Raw genomic sequence first — 21,496 nt, forward strand, 5'->3', positions numbered from 1 at the left:
TTCATGGGGTTTAACTTAAAAATAAAAGTTCGCCCGCCGGCCGGGGGGAGGGGGGTTTGTTGGGAGAGAGAGTAAAGTTCAGGGGGTTTTGTTGCACTTAATCCTAGAATCAATCTAAATCAGGTCATTATTTATATGATTCAACATTTCAATTATTAAACAACTTATTAGAAATGCAAGACAGTCAATCAGAAATATCAAAATATAACCTCACTCTTTCCGATGCCCTCAATGTCGAGAAATATGTATTAAGATGTATGTGCAACTCGTTCCAGGGACAGGCCAGAGAAGTATGAGTAGGGAAGACTTTTAACAAAAAGAATGTTGTGGGGATAATAGTAAAATTTTTCTATAATTTCGGAAGAAGGGGACAAAATTTAAATTTTAAAGTTTATAAATAAATAAAAAAAAACAAAATCTGGTGTAAAATATAAAATGAAAAAATGTTTAATAGGAGCAATGACGCCCACTGGGCCTTCATTGAGTCCATGCCGTGATGATGAATAGAATGGACCGGATAAACTCCATTCTTTATCAAAAAATAAAAAATAAAAAAAAATTTCATATCCCACTATTGTTTATGAAATTTACAATTTTTCCGGGATCTTATCAAGTATTTTATTGAGGAAGAAATAGAATTAATAATAAAATAGATGAAATAGTGGGTTTTATTCTTTTTCATAGTAAGTGCGTAAAAGACCAACCATATATATGTGGATTAACGAGACAAGAAACCTTGTTTTATAATGCAGCAGGTGACATGCACATGCTTTCTTTTCTTTTTCTTTTTTTGTATATATTCTTTTATATACACACGCATACTTGATGCATGTACGTATTGACTATAGACTATAGTGTTTGTTTTGCTTGAAAAACCATGCTTTAGGCATGCATGAACAACATAATTTGTACCATTGTGTATTTATGGATTTCTCAATTTATTTTTTCACAGTAGCATGGGGACCAATTTTTTTTGTATGAAAAATAACATAGCTATATATATATATATATATATATATATATATATATATATTATATTTTGTTTCATCATAGACCAAAAAAAAAAAAACTAAAGAACATATTTGAAAAACTAAAAGTAAATGATTTTATATGTATAATTGAAAATTTAGAAATTCCTTACCAAAATTTATTAGGAAGAATAAACAAATAATTTGAAAGCATTATATAAAATATGAAATTCTATATGTATAGTATTCATATAATTTCAGACCTAAAGAAATAAATATTTATATTTAATATAACTAAAAGCAAAATGTATAGCATTCATATAATCTGTGACCTACAAAAATAAATATTTGCATTTAATATGTTTCATACTAACACCAAAACTGTATAATCTTTGAACTAAAGAAATAAATATTTGCATTTAATATGATTCATACTAAAAGTAAAACAAAAATAGACAAAGTAAAAGAAAACATGTAACACCCCCAACATTTTTCACGCATAAGTTGATCAGGCTTATACATGAAAAACGAGGGATATCAAAAACAATTGGCAATATACAAGCATGGAATACAAAATGATGATAATAAAAGAATTTAGACAGGAAAGGAACACTAAATAATACAACATCCATCCATCCTTTATTTAATACAGTACTCCATTACAACTTGGAAATCCTATGTCAAGGATCCCTAAATATAACCCTGAGAGTTCAACTTCAAAAGTAAATAAAAACTGAAACTGAAGTAATACATAAAACTTCTACCCTGAATTGGATCGTAAGAGTAGATGAGTTCGGATGGTGGTCCCACACTGCTAGCCTCAACCTTGGAACGGGTACTGACCGTATCCTGAAATAACAACAATGGTGGGTCAACCCCACGAGCAAGTCCTCTCTACTATGACCCAAATCAGAGAATCAAATAAATTAATCATTTATATCCGGATGAGTACTATATCTGTATACATCCTAAGGGAACCATCCAATGTATAACATGACCTCAACCAGAATAGACGGTGATCACTTAGACTCACACTAGGTGGTTAAGTGTCGCCTTTCCCTACCCGGGAAATCAGCTATTATACATGGTGCACGATACTGACAACACAGACTATAACGAACTACATAGTGATAACACCTCTCAAAGTACTGATGAATATACTGAGCATACAAATTAAGCAACACATGCCAATAATATTACTAAATATACTGAGCATGTCCATTAGGCAACACATGCCAATAATATTAAACCAGATACCCTGACAGCCACACATCTGTCTATAGCAACGAATGCATAAGGTATAAATGAGTCTAAACTTATTAGTCAGCTCACATGGTTCTATATGGCAACACATCCATATAATATAAATGCGACATAATAAACAGTCCATTTATTCCCTGAAATGCACACAGCATAATAATCATGGTTGATATATGATTAACAGTATAAATATCTCATAATATAATGAATAATTTATATGACGATAACCGTGACATTATTATATTTGAACAGTAATAATGAATACCATTTAATAACATAATAATACCATCTATAGTAATGTGGTCAAATGAGTCACATTCATATACGTACGGTAAACGGGCCAATTAAGGTTTAAATATATTAATCGGCCATAATAATACTTAACGGGTATTAAAATAATAATTTCGTGGCCCGTTAAACCCGTAAATACCAACGCAGTACCTAAAAATCCAAGTTTAAGGTTCTGGAATTTACAAAACAGGCCCTAGGGGTATTCTGGTAATTTCTAGCAGCTGACAGGGCCTCTCACGCGCCCTCACGCGCCTCCCAGAGCTTCCCACACGCGCCGCCACTTTTCTCACACGCGCACGCGCTTACACGCGCCTTCACGCGCATCTAGAACCTCCCACGCGCGCGCACGCGCTGCCACGCGCGCACTAATGCATCCTGATGACGCGGCACTTGCTGATTCGTTGGTTGCATGGTCTTGCTATGGGCGCGCTACACTGGATGAATTTACCTAATCCAAAGGTTCTTGATCCGGGTGTACTGCAGTAACATGGACTGCGATGCACCGGATCAATCAGACTCTACCAATGGCCAGGATGCACGCGCGCACTAACCTACCATGCGCCGCATCACACCGGATCACTCCGGTCATCTTCTTCACTGCCGGTGGCCGGAAACCTCGCCGGAGGCTCGCCGGAAATTGCAGAAAAGCCCCGGAAAAATCTAGAAAATTCTAGAAAAATCCCTAAAGCCTTATTTAATTATTTTCAGCTATATTTTAATTACATAGGCTAATAAATAAATAACTAACCTCTTTAATAATTAAAACACATTATTTTAATAAACTAAAAATAATTTATTGAAACTCTTAGCATGGTTTCTAGTCTCTAAAAAACCCGAAATAAATTAAATGAATAATTTATGGATTCAAAGGGGAAAAGTAGATAATAACTTACCTTTTTGGATTTAAAATAAATCCGCCGGTTGCGCGTAGTCGGGTAAATTTTTCCTACACCGGTCCAAGCTCCTTTCTTTCTTTCTCTTCCTTTCCACACTTTTACAATGGCTCACTAGAACTTATAATTTGTTTCTAACTCCCTTTCTTTCCTTCTAAGGTAGGCTAGCTAATTTATATACAAATTATATAATATAAATATTACAAATATCTATTTTTGTATTGAATTAACCACATTCCCAACCATATGGCTTTAAGTCTACCCTTACACATTAATGAAATCCTATCCTAATATCTAATTTCATCATGACATTGTGATTTAATACTATTATTATTATTATAACTATTATTATTATTATTACCAATATTATTATTAATAAACTTTTATAATAATAATAATTATTATTATTATATTATTATTATTATTATTATTATTATTAAACTATTATAATTATTATTATTATTATTACATAATAATACATTATATCATCATAATACTTTATAACACAAATAGAATACTTTAATTAACTAATATTGCTTAATTAATTATAATAATACATGCACAATTAAATGAATAAATTTACTATTTTAACATACACAATTAATTTACATGCACCATTAAATGAACTTAATATAACAATGTAGCATGCACAATAATAGGTAAAGGAATCCACACATAATTGAATTTAAATAAACTAAATTCTTTAATAAAATACGGGGTATTACAGAACATATTCTTTGATCTTGGTGATATGAGAAAAGAGTAAATTAGAATTTTTAAATTTACTTTACGTCAATTTTGACCAAATTTGAACCTTTTTTTAAATAAAAAAAATTATGCATTGAAATACACATTTTTCAAAAAGGAATGAAAAATTTATGTATTGAAATACACATTTTTCAAAAAGGAATGATGTATTGTACACATAACCTATATTACAGAGGTTTTCTGCACTTAACCCTAATATATATATCAATACATGCACACACAAAAATGCTAATTAATTTTAATGAACAATGAACAATTAAAAAATAAATCAAGTGCACAAAACATCTCTAAAATATGTTTACAGTGCATATCACACCCCTCACATGAAAAAAATATTTCTAAAGTTTTAATTTGGTGTAAATAAGTCTCTTTGACAAATTTATACACTAAGTTAACTAAATTACCATTACTAAACAGTTTTATAAAATATATAAAAATAAATAAATTTGTAAAATGACCGAAAAAAACACTATTGGAGGATGTCTATGTCGTGCAAAAAAAAAAAAATCATAAAGTTTCAATCTGGTGCAAATAGGGCCCTCTTACAAATTTAAACCCTAAGTTGACTAAATTACCCTTACTTAACCATTTTATAAAATATATAAAATAAATAATTTTATAAAATAACAAAAAATGACACTATTGGAGGACGCTGGCAATGGACAAATAAAGATAAAAATATTAAAGAAAAGTAAATATAAAAATATAAAATAATAAACAAAAATAAAGTGCAAAGAAAACAAATTTTTTCCAAACTCCGAAAATCAGTGCACATATTGGGATTTTTTTTTTTGGTTTAAAATTGTTGGTACAAAAAAGAAAAAAATAAATATAGTAAAAAAGAGTAAACTGGAATCTCAAAAAATTCAAATCCTTGTTCTACAAATTCTTAAAGTTAAAAAAAAGAAAAAAAATGTTTAGAGATATATATATATATATAGAAAAAAGTTTCAATATATATATATATATATAAGATAATGTGCACATAACACCCATATCTATGAGATTAATAGCATATATACCCCTTGGATATTTTTGAAAGAGTAAAAGGACAAAATGAGTATTACAACATTAATTTATGTCCGGATGAGTATTTTTACACAATGTAAAAAGATTAACGGTGTTTTTTGCACACTTTTTTATATATGAAGTAAAAGTGTTATTTGGAGTATATTTTAGGAGTATTTTCTGCACCATGCACATGCAAAAATGCTAATTAATTTAATGAACAATTAAGAGCCATTCCAGAGGAAGCTAGGTGTGCCTTCCCTAGTTAGCATTGATATTATGAAAATTGATTCTTAAAACCAAACAAAAACAGTCCAAATGAGACAACTTCTCACGATTTTTGTGCGATCTATGTACACTGGCTCTACAATAATGTATCAAATAATTAAAAAATAATTTATCTTGTTTGCTCTAGAATGGCTCCACTTCAGCTGAAAATTAATTTAATTACAATAGCAAATAATTTAATTAAAAAACAATTTATCAAATAATTTAAATTAAAAATAATTTATTAAATGACGTGAGACCCATGGTTGATATTGAGTCTTCTATCGTGTTTGCGTGGCTTCGTCAACTCGAAAAACATGTTTCTTTGGAGAAACATAGTCATCATTAATTATAATATTATTTTTTATTTTTTTATTATTATTTTTTTAAATCCGAATGAAGTCGGCTATGTCTATATTCTTTTTCTATCGAAAGTCATTTATCATACCCAGATTAAGTACAATCGTATAAGAACAACATAAAAAAGGCCATGAAATTGTGTAAAGTACTTGTAGGAGATATTCAAGATTTGCCCATACTTGTTTGATGTTGTCAACTCTACTTCTTGTTTCTTACTATTGTACAATGTAATGACGCCCATGCTTACCAATTATTATTACAATTTGCAAAAGTCATTGGAATAATAATAATAATAATAATAATAACAATAACAATAACACCACCAACATATAATAATTGTATAAAAACTAAGGGTTAATTACAATGACACTCCCTAAAGTTTGCTATAATGACAGCTATATACGAGTTAGACCAATTTTGAATGATGACACTCCTTTAAGTTTGATAAAGTTAATAAAGACACCCCTTGTTAGAATTTTTGATTCAGACAGACCCTTAAAAGATGAGAAAAGACTAGATTGCCCTTCAATAAAATATTAATTTTTGATTTAAAATATCCAAATCTTCCAAATGACAGAATTACCCGTATTAATTCTAATTTTATCTCTCTATCCTCTCTCACTGAAAATCCAGAAATTTTGCCCCAAAAACCACCACCACTTCCACCTTCACCAAAAAAATGAAACAGAGAAATTGCAAATGGGTTTAGTGAGAATTATTGCATATTATTAATTTTTTTTTTTATAAGTAATAATCAATGTTTTCTCTGTGCCTATCCAATGTGTTTCTTTAATTTTGTGGGCAAAAAAATATATATATATTTCTTGAAAGAATGAACAGGGGCGATAGTGGTAGAGAGAGTGGAGGCAGTGCTGGCCCTTCGTCAAAGCATCCACTGGCCGTGGAGACTCGGCGGCGAGCTTGCGAGCAAGATGGAGAGCTCGGTTGTGGATGAACTGCGGCAAAGCGGTGACAGACTAGTTGTGACGGCTTGATGGAGCCGATAGAAACGAGCTGGTTAACTGCGGCGGTGAGCGATGAGGGACTCTCGGCTTTGATGATGTCCACCGGCGGGCAAGGAGAACTCAATTGTGGATATCTGCGACCGGCGATGAGAGCGACGGCGAGCTCGGCCAATGGCTGTGGATCGGTGAGACAGATCCGGATGTCCACTGGCAGGGACTCTCGGCTTTGTTGATGTCCACCGGCGGGCAAGGAGAACTCGACTATGATCTGCGACTGGCGATGAGAACGACGGCAAGCTCGGTTGGTGGCTGTGGACCGGTAAGACAGATCCGGCGAGGGAGGTGGAGCTCGGCTGTGGTTGGCGACGGTGCTGCGATGCTTTTTTGTTGGACTTGGATATATATATATGATGGTGTATATATATAAGGGCAAAAATAGCTTTTCATAAGTTATGATATTTTGCCACAAAAATGAATTAAACATTGAAGGGCAATTTCATCTTTTCCAACATTTTAAGGGCTTGTTTGGATCAAAATTCTCACAGGGGTGGTCATTATTCAAAAAACGGCTAAGTTATATATAACTATCAATATGTCAAACCTCAGGGGGTGTCGTTAGTAATTATTATCAGCAAAGTAAAACTCTGGTTTGGCAAAGTAACATCAATGAACGTTTAACTTTGAAGTTTGTATAAGTTTACCGTCATCGTAACTTTAAAACTCATAATATCATTGAATAGTATTGAACTTAACATATAACTTTTAATATCGTGTAATATGTAATAGCTCGTCCAACTCACATCACACCCACCTAAAGAGGTCGTGACAATTGAATTGATGTTTTGAATTTAAAATAAAATAAAATAAAAAAAAATTAATTCAAAGTTATAACTAAATTTCATTGGATTCTAAATTCAAACCACAATAGATTAAGTCCAAAACATATACTTCTTCTCTCTCAAAATTTTCCTTTACCCCTTTGGTCCCGACCAAAGTGACAAATTGCTCCCAAGTCCACCTAAAGAGTCTCACATGTCAAATAGTGCCGGCCACGTATGCTTTCTTGTTTTTCATGCATTTGCTCATAGGGTTAAAAAGGGGCTTTTATTTTTTTTTATTTTTTTTTTTTTGAATATGAATTTTTTAGTAAAGAAACATAACCCATTTATTATATATTGAACTTTATCTACTAATTTTATTTTTTATTTTTTAATTTGAAGAAACCAAAAAGTTATGTCCATGAATTTAATCTCAATATTATTTAATTTGGGCCCTCTTAGAGACTTGAAATTCCTAAGATGGCTAATTATTATAAAATGACATTAAGACAAGACAGAAATGTCCACCCACTCATTAACCAAAAAGTTACCACATGGTTTTTTGCTCCTACCCCCTACTAAACTTTACAGTTGTTAAAAAATATATATATATTTGTTAATTTACTAAAATTATGGTAACCCAAAAACTGAAATTTAAATAATAATAATAAAATAAGAAACAGTGGCCCAGTAACAGCTGGCTCATGGCCTATATTGCCCACACATTAATTAAAGCAGCACAAATTTGCTTGTCCTAGGACCACCTAATTGTTGTCCCATAGTCTTGTATACGTGGATACCTATTTGGTTTATGCCCAAAACCAAAAATATAAATAAAATAAATATTATATGGAGTACATTTCTCTAACCCTTGTATTGACACTATTCTCATTGTATTTTGCGACTTCAAAAAAATCCAATCAATATATATATATAGTGGGGGAGATGAACACTTCTCTTAAACTAACATAAGTTTTATTAGTATTTTTTTTAATTAGGTTTTTATTTATTTTTATTTTGTAATTATTAGAGAGATTTCAGTTTTAGGTAATTTATTTATATTTATATATATTTTTATTTGGTTTCTTTATATTATTAGTTTTCTTTGCAGTTTTAAATTTTTTTTTTTTTATTATAATAAATATGTATGTATTGCAAGAGCATAATTTTTTTTATAATTATTATAAATATGCATGTAATGCAAGAGGAGAATTTTTACGTAAGGCTCCGTTTGTTTGGACAAAATATATATATATTTTTTATTTTCTAGTATTTGGTTGTCGTTTGGTAGGATTCTAAAATGTGAGAAAATTAAATTCTTACACTTGACATTATTTTAACATCATATTTTTTATTCCTCAATGAGTATATTTTATACAAGTGCAAAATTTTAGTAACATTATAGATAATAGAGGTATTTCTAGGGTTTGAAATACCCTTTTGCTCAACAATTGATTAGGAGGAGCCAATAAATAAAAACATTCACTAAACTTGTGGACAAAACTATAACTAAATTTTGAACTAAAAAACGGTAGCTTTAACATATATGAACATAAATGCAATTTTAAAAGGTAACTTAATTGAGTTTTGATTTGGGGTCGAACCCATGGCTCAGTTGTCCCAAACCAACTCACAAATGGCCCTAGACTCAATCAGCAATGGTCCAAGTCATGTCATTCTCGAAGATCCAATGGCACACCTCAATCTTCCCCGGACCCGAACCCAATGCTGCGAAAGCTCCATGACCCGAGCTCCAATCCGTTGTATCCAAGTGACAAATAGAAACCCCACGATTGATCTTGGCCTTGGTTTTCGGATCCAATAGATCCGCTTCGTAGACCCGAACCTTGGGAACCGAGTGGCAATAATAGAGTAGGTAAGGGAATAGGCTCTGGTGACAAGACACCGATTTCGTGACTTTGCCGCCGTTAATTCCTTTGACGGATCCGATCATCACATTCCGAGTTGACCCATTAGTGTTTTGGGTGGTTCGAACCTCCACGTTCCGACCCAAAACCGAGGTGGCGAAATCAATCATGTCCTCGACAGACCCGACACACCGCTTGGTCTCACCCGGGCTTGGAGCCCTCTCGCACTCGCTCAACCCGTCCGCGAGTATACTCTCCATGCTCGAGTTATCACCGGCGTGAAAGATTTGCTTCAACTCAGTGAGCTTCGAAGTGGAAAAGGGCAATTTCGATGAAATGACCCGGGGCAAAAACGACCTCACAGGCATTTTATCGCGAATGTCAGGCATAGGCATCACAGTCCCACTCTTCAGCATTCTCTCCCGGAAAAATTTGCCCGGCTCCACCCATCTATTTACGGGTTTGCCATCGGTCGCCATTGAAGCCAACACTTCAGAGCTCTGATTAATGTATCTACCAAAAGTGACACCCTTTTTGGCGTAGTCTTTGAAGGTATTGTTGACTCCATAGATTTTGAACCCGACGGTCTGACCCTTAGCCCCATTTCCGTACCCAGTGAACTTGTCCGTACCTTCGTTGAAGGATTGACCGTAATTCAAGAAATTGACCTTCTCTGAGTTCGAATTCTTGGCATAAGATTGGAAAGAATCGTCCCCAGTATTGGACTGATCTCTGTAATTCTTGAATGTATCAATGGCGGCATTGCCACCATCACCGTAATTCTTGAAATTGTTTTGTGGGTTATTGCCCATAGACGCATAAGAGGTGAAGGTGTCACCCACGCTATTCCCAGTCTCGCCATAGCCAGTGAAGCTCGAACCCATGACATTCGAATTCTTTCCGTAGCCAGTGAACTCGTTGCCGGCGGCATTGCCGTTCTTGCCGTAGCTCGAGAACGACTCTGCGCCGGAATTGCTGTCTTCGGTGTAGCTGGTGAACGATTGTTTCCGGCCATTGCTGTCGTCGGAGTAGCTGGTGAACCGGAGGTTGGGGACGTTGACGAAGTGGTTGTAGTTCTTGAATTCGCCGGCGCCGCCGGTGGCGGCGGCACCGTACGTGTTGAAGCTCTGGTCGACGACGTTGCCATCAGGGGCATAATGGGAAAACTTGTCGCCGTGACCCACCGAGTCGCGGCTGTACCTCCTGAACGAGTCGACCGGGAGGTTGTCGTTGTCCGAGTAGTTCTTGAACGAGTCGAACCCGCCGGGTCGACTCGTTCCGTAATTGGTAAAGTTCTTGCTGTGGTACGAGGCGAAGTTGACGTTCTGGTCGTGCTTTTCGAGGCTCGCCAATAAATCGGGGAAGCAGAGCAGTTTCGCCGAGGAACAGAACGAGGACAGCTGCGCGGAGAGGCCGTTGTGATCGGCGAGTCTGGAAAAAGTCGCCAATTCCACGGCGCTCAATGGGGAGGCCTTGTTGAGAAGGAACTCAGATTTGGGCAAGTCGTTGGAGATTTGATTCTTCCAATAACGAATCAGAGACGCTCTTGGTGTGAATGGGTTCACTCCCGCCAATGGGTCGCCGGAATTATCTCCGGCTCCGGCCACACATACCTGCATTGCCAAAAAAAAAAAAAAAAAAAAAAACATAAATATTCACTTTGTATGTATCTATGTGTTTATAACATGGTAATAAAAAAGAAAGTAGATAGTGAGTATGTAGATATTTATAAAACACATAGAGATAGAGATTTATATGTGTGTGTGTGTATATATATATATATGTCAAATTTGTATAGAAACTTACATTGAATAGGCACAAGAAGAAGAAGAGATTCAAAAGAGAAGTCACATGCTTGAGATTGTGCATTTTTTTTTAAGTGATGAAGAGGCAGAGAAGAGTGAGAATGTTGGTGAGTTTGTTGAGGGGTTTGTGGCAGAAATTTATAGTAATAGTTTAGGGAGAGAGTGGTGGCAAATAGGGTTCGGTTTTTTATTTTTAGTAACTGTAATAAAATAAATATGTTGTTTTGGGAAAGCAAGTCACACACATGGGAAGTCTAAAGAGAGTGTGAGATGGAAATAGCAACAAGACAAAAAGAAAAACAAGTTTGGTTGAGAAGAAAAAAAAAATAAAAAAGGAAGCAAAAATTATTTTCAATTTTTTATATTTTTTTTATAATTTTCCTAAAAATATTTTATAGTAATCAAATACTCAATAGGAATTTTATTTTTGAGAACAGAGTAAGTTTCTTTTATTCATTTTCCTTTTTCTTTTCTTTTTTTGTAATCAAATACTCAATAGGAATTTTATTTTTGAGAGCAGGGTTCATCTTCGAAGTAAGTTTCTTTTATTACTTTCCCTTTTTTTCTATTTTCTTTTTCTTTCTTTTTTTTAATAGTATTAAATTCCATCTAACCAATGGAAGCAACCCAAGTTAATATAGAGTGAAATACTATAGCAATTGTTTTAGTTTTTATTTTTGTATATTAGTTATAAGAAAATATATGTGGTTACCAATTATGGTGCCAATTATGGTGCATTCTAGACCACATATATTTTAATATTGTATGCAATGCATGGGATTGCATTCTAGACTATGTTGTATGCAATTCATAGAATTACAACTAATTATTATGCATCCTATAACAGATGACCTCTTGGTGGAAGAAAAATATATATCTTTTCAAGTAAAATATTATTTTTTATTTTTTGTTTTTGACAAATGTTTAAATCAAGTCAAATCGAGAATAATGTGTAAAATATTTTGTCAAAAATTGTTGAATAAGTTATTTTTATTAAATTTTAATATTTTTATTCTTTATAAATATTTTACGACAATCAACCACCACAAAATACAAAAAATATTTTAAAAAACTTTAGTACAATGACCATTGGACATTATTATCATATATTTTTCCTAGTAATTATGATTTTTTAAAAAAATAAATAAATAAAAGATTTTAGGAAAAATAGTTTCTTGCACTTAATATTCCCTTATTTGTGATATCAATCAAATGTATCATGTCACATCAATAAAAGTGTGTAATTTTAGTGGGGTCGGTTAATATTTAACAAGTTTGTCATACCATATCATTATTAAGTTTTTCTCCTCAATGAGAGTAGGTGTTCGTGCATGCATCCATTGATAAGGTGGACGAACATAAAAGTAATACAATTATAACGAGAGCATCACAAGTACGAGTGACAAAAATAATTATAATTTTTTGTTAAAATTTTGTTTAAACTTTTATGCATTTGTTAGTAAGAGTTGAGATTGAAGTCCAGAATTGTGAGTAAGGTGGGCCCTAAAGTAAAAGACAGAGAGAGCACATGAACAAAAAGGCGGGGAGGCTTGGGGAGGCACTGAGTGACAAGTAGATCTCGCCCCAAAGCCGCGTAATGCATACGTGTCAGATAGTGATTGGGCATCCGTGGCTCTACAACTGGATTGGCTACGCGTTTAGCCGCTAATAATAGTAACGCGCATTTGGTTTTTTTTATGCTGCAAAGTTTTGCGAAGCTTTTTGTGAATTTTCTCACCCTCTTTCTTTCTTTCCAAACATTCCACAATTTGATTATTGTTGTGGAATCTCACTTACCAGAAAACATTGCAATATTGCGACAAGATCAACCTGTACCATCACCAACCGTGACAAAAGCTCGTGATCATGGCAAATTTATGAAATTTCCACAAGCCTGTGAGGGTATTTCTGGAATTATATGGTACATTATATATATACACACACATAGGGTCTTAAATTCACCAAAAGAATTAAAAACTTAGATTCGGCCTTGAAATGCAATCTGAATAAATAGATTTATGTGCTTCAACAATAATGGGTAGCTTTTACATTCATTGACATTATGTCTGAAATTTATACCACAAGATTTTATCAAATTTGAATTATTCAGTTATATACATATTATGGGTGGTGATTATGGCATTAAAAATGTTCTCAAAGCCGATTTTACATTGGTGCATTCAAATTCATTCAATACCACATAATTAATATTAACATCTCCGTTTGGGAGATTTAATAAGAATATTACAGGTAGTGACGAATTCAAAAGTTTGTTTCAGTGGAGCGTTTCTAAACAATAATGAGGGCATTAGTGAGAGGAAAAAAAAGAAGAAAAAATTAGGACAAAGGATAAAGTTATGGGGGTATTTATATAATTATGCAAGTTTTTTTTAAGATAAAAATAGAAAAATTTAAAATTTAAGTAGGGGTAGAGGGTAGAGTAATGGGGGCATTTATATAATTACCTAAGATTTTCTAAGTATAATGATCCGTCCCTTGCAGGGTGTTTGCAAATTTTTACTTTAGTACCATCCTATGATATAATTTTTTGCACAAAGTAAGATGGCTTTAAAATACATGTGTTATGTTTGGGTGTACGGAATTAACAATTTAAATTTAAAATTGAAAATTTTAATTCTAAATTCTAAAGTGAGGGTTTGAAGCTCCCAAACACGACAATAGACAATATATGTGGGGGTTAAACTCACGCAATTTTGGACTGCCTTGATTTGTGCCACGGAACGGTTGCAAGAAAAGGATGATTGCTCTCACACCATAAGTATGAAATGTTTCATATAACATTTTGTTTGGATATAAAATATTTTTTAAAAATATATATTTTATATTTATTTTTTAGTGTTTGGTTGTCTTAAAATATTTACAAAGAAAAATTACTTAAATTAATAAAAATAATTTACCCATTAATATACAACAAATTATTTTACATGCTTAGTTCGATAGACTCGACTTCGACACTTATATCTTTGCTAAACACCAAAAAATAAAAACTAAAAAGATACACCTTACATAAAAATATATATATTTTTTGAAGAAAATACTTTACGTGTAAATCTGGAACCTCTATGTTACCGGGAAAAAAAAGAAGAGAAACATTGTAACCTATCAAAATGTTATTACCTGACTGCTCCAAACTACGAAATTAATTATAAACTAAACTATGGGGTTTGAATTTGGGAAAAATACAAAAAGAAAAAAGGAAAAGAAAAAAGTATGCATTGAATATGTCAAAAGTTAGATCTATTCCTTCTTCACGTATTTAAGAACTTTTCACATCGGGGCAAGAACAATGAAATGAATGACTATTATTATTAATAAAGAATGGGTGATGTTATTGTTTCTTCCTATTAAATTATACTGTAGTTATGAATGATGAAAAGGATATGATGACTCATCATAAAAATGAGAGTGTGACACCATGAAACATGTGTTAAATTTTTATTTTTATTTTTATTTTGAATATATAGAATAGTGGAATCCGAATATCATTAATAAAAATTAATAAAATTCAACCCGATTTAACAGTTATAAGAATCAACCAAAATCAATTTAACTCAATTTAACTTAGGTTAAACATACCAATAAGCGAAGGAAAAAAAACTTAAAAAGATTTCTCTAGTAACGCCGACCGAATCGGGAAGGGCCCAACTTGAAAATTGGGCAGCTCCACCTCCCAGTCTCAAACCCTTCTGTCTGTGAACTGCTTAAGCTGCTCAAGTGGCTTGAACAGGTTGCCGCATGCTGACCGGGAGATGGACTAGAAACGACCCCTTCGGAACTATGTCTTGTGAACTATTTCATTTTACATGAATTCTCTCTCATCATTCACACATTAAAGTACCAACTAAATTCAATTCAACAAATCTTGTCAGCTATTTCGTTTCAGTTACATGAATTCGCTGTTGACAATCTAAGTTAATGAATTTTGGTCACTCTAGTTATCATGAAAAATTACCAATGTGTATACAAACAAAAATAAACTAATAGCCACGCGTTTTTGAACCAAACTTATGTGGAATTTGTGGACAGGTATAGTGGATAGGGATGACCAGAGAACATATGGGGATACACAAGATGACAATAATTGGAAGAAAAGGAATAAGACAGCTTTCTTTCTTATGAACAGTGAATATTCACAGGCTGATTTGTGCCCACTGATCTCTCTGTGCTTCCCCCACTTATTTTGGAGTCATCGACTGTTGAATACATCCAAGGTTTCGTTTCTCTGGTCACTTGGCCGGGTGCCTCGTAAAGTATCATGTTTAAAATTCGATTTCCTTCGAGAGTAAATAATTCTTTGAGATTACGCTCACAGTTTACTAACCCATGTGGATGGAAGGAACGCTTACATAGTGTCTCGTATGAACAAGAGATTTAAGGAGAGTACCAAAACGGCTTACTAGTTGAGCAAGTTGGTGGAGGCTTCATACATTTGTGTAAGAAACAACTCTCCAATTCTTTAATTAATTTTCCTTTTCCATTTTCCATGCTAAGATTGTTCAAGCGATTCCTTGGGATCACACTCCAAGTGAAAGCCCGAGTTTTACGAACCTGTGTAGAAGCAGAAAACACTTTACACATTGTCATGCATGGACCAGAGATTTAAGGAGAATACCAAGATTACTAGTTGAGCAAAGTGGTGGAGGCTTCATACATTTGTGTAAGAAAAAACTCCAATTCTTTTAATTAATTTTCCTTTTCCATTTTTCATGCTATGATTAATTGTTTAAATTTTTTTGAATTCATCATGTATTTGATTGTGGTCAAATAAATGCTTCTGACATCATCATCTATTCATGGACAATTTCAATAGAGTTGGTAAGACAAAATCTGAGCTTCCTACACACGGATCATTGAAATAATTGTCTGCTAGACTTAAATTTTAGAACCAGAACTACTTCATTAGTTTTTGTGCTTCTCTGAAAAATCCCTAAATGTTAGTAACAGAGCTGATAAGTTCATTAAATTTTCTGATTTATGGTGTTTTGCCAACCATACATTTTAGTTGGCTGTTCTTTTAAGAAGAGACATATAACGTACTTTATAGGAGGTATTGAATGAAGATACTCAAATATATGCTACATATAACTACTGTCGTTACTTCCACATTGTATAATAATGCTTTTTGGTAAAAAGACGTGCAATTTTTTATTACAAAATTAGCCGTTAACATTTTTCAGGACTTACGTTGTTGATTAGGATTTCAAAATTCAAAGATAAATTTGAAAAGTCTCAACTTTTTTGGATTGCGTTTTCAAATAAAACACCTACTTTTGAAACATTCTGAAAAGAAAATCACCATCATTTTAGGACGAAGATGATGATATTAGGTAATAACAATTTTTTTTAAAAGGCTTAGACAAATCATGCGTAGAGTTTAATATGTACCAAAAGTTAACCGTCTACTGGTTCCTTATCACATTTAATAATGGAAGGTGGATGGTTAAGATGGTTGTATGAATAAGTGAGGTGAACTTATAGTTTTCGAGAATAAATAAATAATGTACGATAATTTTCAAGGAGAACACTTATTTTTTAGACATTCTAAATAGAAAATCACGTTGTTTTAGCATGAATAGGGTACTGAGTTAAAATAAATAAATAAATAAATAAAACCTTAGACAAATCATGTGATGAGAGGGTCTAAGGTAGCGAAATTCTTTGCCGGGTAAGTTCCGACTTGTACAAAAAGCGTCTGGGCACTATCAAGGAGGAGGCTCAATGAAATAGACTCATCTTGGGATGAGCTTACTATTTAGATGTTTTTAGCAAGACATGATAAACAATCTTGGACCGAAGTCAAACAAGTTTCTTGCTCTATTATTATGTTAACAATTACTACTTAAATCTATTCAATCAGTAAAATTTAAATATTTTTGTATCAAAAATTATAGTTTAGTGATACTTTTTCAGGTTTTAAAATAAAAAAGTTTGATAATTAAGATTATTGTATGAACAAATGAGGTGAACGTGTAATTTTTGAAAATAAATAAATAAATAATCTACAAGAAGTGAAATGAATCGATCAACGACCACATTCAAGGTTTTAGTACCACACTGCATTTAACATTTAGGGCAATAGCGTTTCAGAAGACCATGCTCATTGATGTGGACCTAATCAGGACATAATATCTCATATTTGGTGTGTTGGTACTAATTGCCCTAACTTTCTCTTGCAGGTCCATCAATGCCCTTGACTTGTTTCATGCTACACGTGGAAGATGATCAATGGGCAGATGGGTCAATTACTGTGAGGGTCCAGAAACAAAAACAATGAGCATGGTGGTGCATCACAGGGTACATATTCACCAACTAGATTCAACATTGATGACATTTACACCATGTCCCCCTTTTTTTCTTACCCAAGCAGAAACCATATTTGTACCATCAATCTTCAATATATAGCTTGAATGATGGCTTTTCTGATCCACAGAGTCAGATTTTTGTTCAATTGCGTTGACCTAAATTATCTCAATTGTTCTCTCAAATATATATATATATAGACACACATACATTATGGGTAAATTTTTTTTAGAATATTTGCCTGTTATATAGGAACAAGAGCATAAATACATTCTAGAAATTCATCTGATAAAGAGGATTCTGAATAGATTTGGCTGAAAATAAGTAAAACGACAAAAACCCAAATTCAGAAAATATAAATAAATATTGGGGAGCATGTTTCTTTTGAATTGAACCTGCAGAGTTTCATGTCCGCAAACCATGCGTGCAAAAGATATGGAAAATCACTCTCTATCTCTACATATATATATATATATATATATATATATATATATATATATTGTGTGTGTATAAGAGTAATTTACTATACTTTATGGTAGTGGTTCATGGCTACACCATCCTCTAATTGTTAATTACAGTTCTTTACATGACAACAGTCAAGGGAGTAATGATATCAAATGATCCATATAGTACGTAGAAACTGATATATATATACCAATTTCTTTATGAGTCACATGGTATCGCTACACATCAATTTTGTTTGACCCCTTTTTCTCGAAGTTATCATCCCACACAAACATTTAACAGATCAGCTTCATGTTCACAATTATAATTAATGTAGAAAGATTTGTTTTATGACTTTTTATTATTTATTTATTTTTTAAAATTAATGAGAGAACTTTATTGTCTTAGTTTTTTTAAAAAAAATTCAGCCAAGTTTCAAACATCTCCACTGTCCATGGAACTTTTTTTCCTTCATCACGAGATCTCAAAACTTTTATTGATCCTGAACCACGTGAATCTCACATGTGAAGCCATTTTCTGTATATGCGACAAAATTATGATGTATAAATTGCATAATTTTGCATGATTCATATTATCGGTCATGACATCGATTGCAATTGTAGTGTAACGAATTTGAACAAAGTCAGTGTAAATTGAGTAATACGAGTCACGAAAACTCAAGGGGGAGGGGGGTTTGCAACATTTTCTTCTTTCAAGACTATGTAGCTTGTAAACTAAATTATCCATTTCACATTAAAAAAAATAAAATTACAGGATCAAAATCAGGATTTTGGCATCTCCCATTTACCAAAAAGATATCCACAGCTCTTAATAATAATAATATCTGCAAATATATTTATTCAAAGTATAGCCTCCTGCACTGCATATATAGTTTTAGTACATTTGATTAAGATTAAGGATTAAATTACTCAATCTAACAAATGTGTGCTTTAATTTGCACACAAAGTTTCCCTACACTTGATATAGTTTTACATTTTCTTCTTCTGCATGAGGATGGAATTTAATTAGAAGGTTCAACTCTCATTCAATTATTACTAGTATGATGATTTGCTGGTTTGAATTGTCATAACATCATAGAATTGGGACATACGAGCCCTAGAGATGACATTCTAGTCTAAAAGAAAGCATATGGGCCTAGCTAAGAATTAGAATAGGAGCCTAGGGAAGGCATACGAGTCAATTTAATTCCATGAACTTGTTTCCTAAGAAAGGCATAGGAGCCATTGGTATAGAGACGATGATATAACCTGGACGTAACAAATTTTAAACAAGTAAGCAACCTCTCTCCATGTAAAAGTAAAACTGTATGCATCTGATTCTCCATAAATTTTACAATGGAAGAAGTGCATGTCTGATTACACATAACATGTGAAAGAAAATCATATCTTGCATCATGTTTCGTTCAGTGTAGGATGTAAGGTTAGACTATTCGACTGTAGAGGATCCAAGTCCCATATCATATATCTATATCTAAATGCTAGATTGTCAGAAGTTAAGCCCGACAGAAACAAAACAATCTAACATTTTTGTAAGATGCATTTTATATTGGACGAAACGTGATGCACTGTTACACCAAAGAGAATTCAAGTCCTATATCCAAATGCCGAAATGTAGGGATCTAAGCATCACATAAAAAAAGAAAACAATATTTATGTGGGGGAATAATCTTCCAACTTACACCACTTCAACAACAAAGAATAGGCCCATGACTGTGACCAAAGACGATGTCTTGTTATTTCACATGACTGTCCACCTGTACTCAAATGTCTTAGCAAATAATTAATGTTTTCAGTATAAATAGGCAATAAAAATTTCTCATTTCTTGTGAGATTTTTTTTTTTTTTTTTTGCACCATTTCTTGTGATTGGTACTTCTCATTTATGTGATTCAATATTAGCACTGACCTTTGACAAGACACAACCAAACCAATCCTTCAAGTTTGGTCAGTGTTCGTCCGTGGACCTTTTCTCTGATCATTCAATTCATGACTATAAACCACAAACCTCAGTAATAAAAATGTTAAACTATCATGACAATAAATAATGATAATGAAATACTCCTACCTAACAAGTATGTATATATATATATATATATATATATATGCACGCGCGTCCGGTAGAGAGTATTTACATTGTTTATCATACATTTGGAAATTGTCTCAACAACACAATACATCAAAATTAAAGTTATATTTATTTTAAATTTAGGGTTTGAATTTGATATTTCTAAATGTTACATAAGATTCGAAAGAAATCCTCCATTTTTTTCGTAAGTTTTACCGAACTGAATTCCAAAAAATTGGTTTACATTCTAAAGACGACGTCTTGTTATTTCACAAGAGTGTCCACCTGTACTCCAATGACTTAGCAAATAATTCATGTTTTCAGTATAAATAGGCAATAAAAATTTCTCATTTCTTGTGATTGGTACTTCTCATTTATGTGATTCAATATTAGCACTGACCTTTGACAAGACACAGCCAAACCAATCCTTCAAGTTTGGTCAGTGTTGGTACGTGGACCTTTTCTCTGATCATACACAAAATTCATGACTATAAACCACAAACCTCAATAATATAAATGTTAAACTATCATGACAATAAATAATGATAATGAAATGAAATACTCCTAACTTACAAGTGTTTGTATATATATATATATATATGGAGAGTATTTACATTGTTTATCATACATTTAGAAATTGTCTCAACAACACAATACATCAAAATTAGAATTATATTTATTTGAAATTTAGGATGTGGATTCGATATTTCTAAATGTAACATAAAATTTCAATAAAATCCTTCATTTTTTTTTCCGTAATTTTAACCGAACTGAATTTCAAAAAAATTAGTTTACATCTGAAATTCGTGTACGAGTGTGAGTTGTGCAAGAGAATTATGTGAGGTATATTGATGATAGTCGCATGTAACATTAAATTCTTTTCAAATCACATATTCTTCTACCTTCAATCTTTTTCCATCATTTTGATGTTGTTTTGTTTTCATTGTCAACCCATCTAAAAGTGGTCCTTGGAACATGTGGAGCCACTGTCTCACATATCCTCCAAGAAAAATGGAGTCAGCAACGGCTTCCTCCTAATGTTTTTTATAGGGAAAATTTCAATTAAGTCGTAAATATTTTTAACTTGGAGCAAGAAGTCCTATTTTCAAATTTATTTTTAAATTGGTTCAAATATATATATATATTTCCAAAACTACCCTTTATTGTTACTGTTGAATCATCTTCTCTCTCAATCCTTTCAGCAACCATTCCTCTAGCACCCACCGCCGCCCAGCTCCACCCCACTTCTCAATCCTTTCAATCACCGATGCTTGCTGATTTCAATGGAAACATCTCTTCTGACCTCACCGGTCCGGAGTTGCAAGCAGCGTGAGTTCAACGTTGCCGGAGTTGCAAGCAACATGAGATTGCTAATT

At 32.9% G+C, this 21,496-nt stretch overlaps 1 protein-coding gene across 1 annotated transcript; it reads right to left on the reverse strand.

Moving 5' to 3' along the window:
- Positions 1-8,979: 8,979 nt before the first annotated feature.
- LOC132303054 (polygalacturonase 1 beta-like protein 3) lies at positions 8,980-11,458 on the reverse strand. The gene is made up of 2 exons (XM_059800119.1): positions 11,273-11,458; positions 8,980-11,079 (listed from the first exon to the last, which is right to left on the reverse strand). Exons 1-2 carry the CDS (start codon positions 11,333-11,335, stop codon positions 9,247-9,249), a joined length of 1,896 nt encoding a protein of 631 aa, XP_059656102.1. The 5' UTR covers positions 11,336-11,458; the 3' UTR covers positions 8,980-9,246.
- Positions 11,459-21,496: the final 10,038 nt, after the last annotated feature.

This window comes from Cornus florida, unplaced genomic scaffold (genome assembly GCF_030987335.1).
Source record: "Cornus florida cultivar Cherokee Brave unplaced genomic scaffold, ASM3098733v1 CherokeeBrave_3.0.0_Hap2_Chr04, whole genome shotgun sequence".
Lineage (NCBI taxonomy): Eukaryota > Viridiplantae > Streptophyta > Magnoliopsida > Cornales > Cornaceae > Cornus > Cornus florida.

Excerpts from the sequence above, each read along its gene's own strand:
- LOC132303054 (XM_059800119.1), bottom strand. The coding sequence starts at position 11,335 with ATGCACAATCTCAAGCATGTGACTTCTCTTTTGAATCTCTTCTTCTTC. Across the intron at positions 11,080-11,272 it reads TCTTCTTGTGCCTATTCAAT|GTATGTGTGGCCGGAGCCGG; the intron begins GTAAGTTTCTAT and ends TTGGCAATGCAG.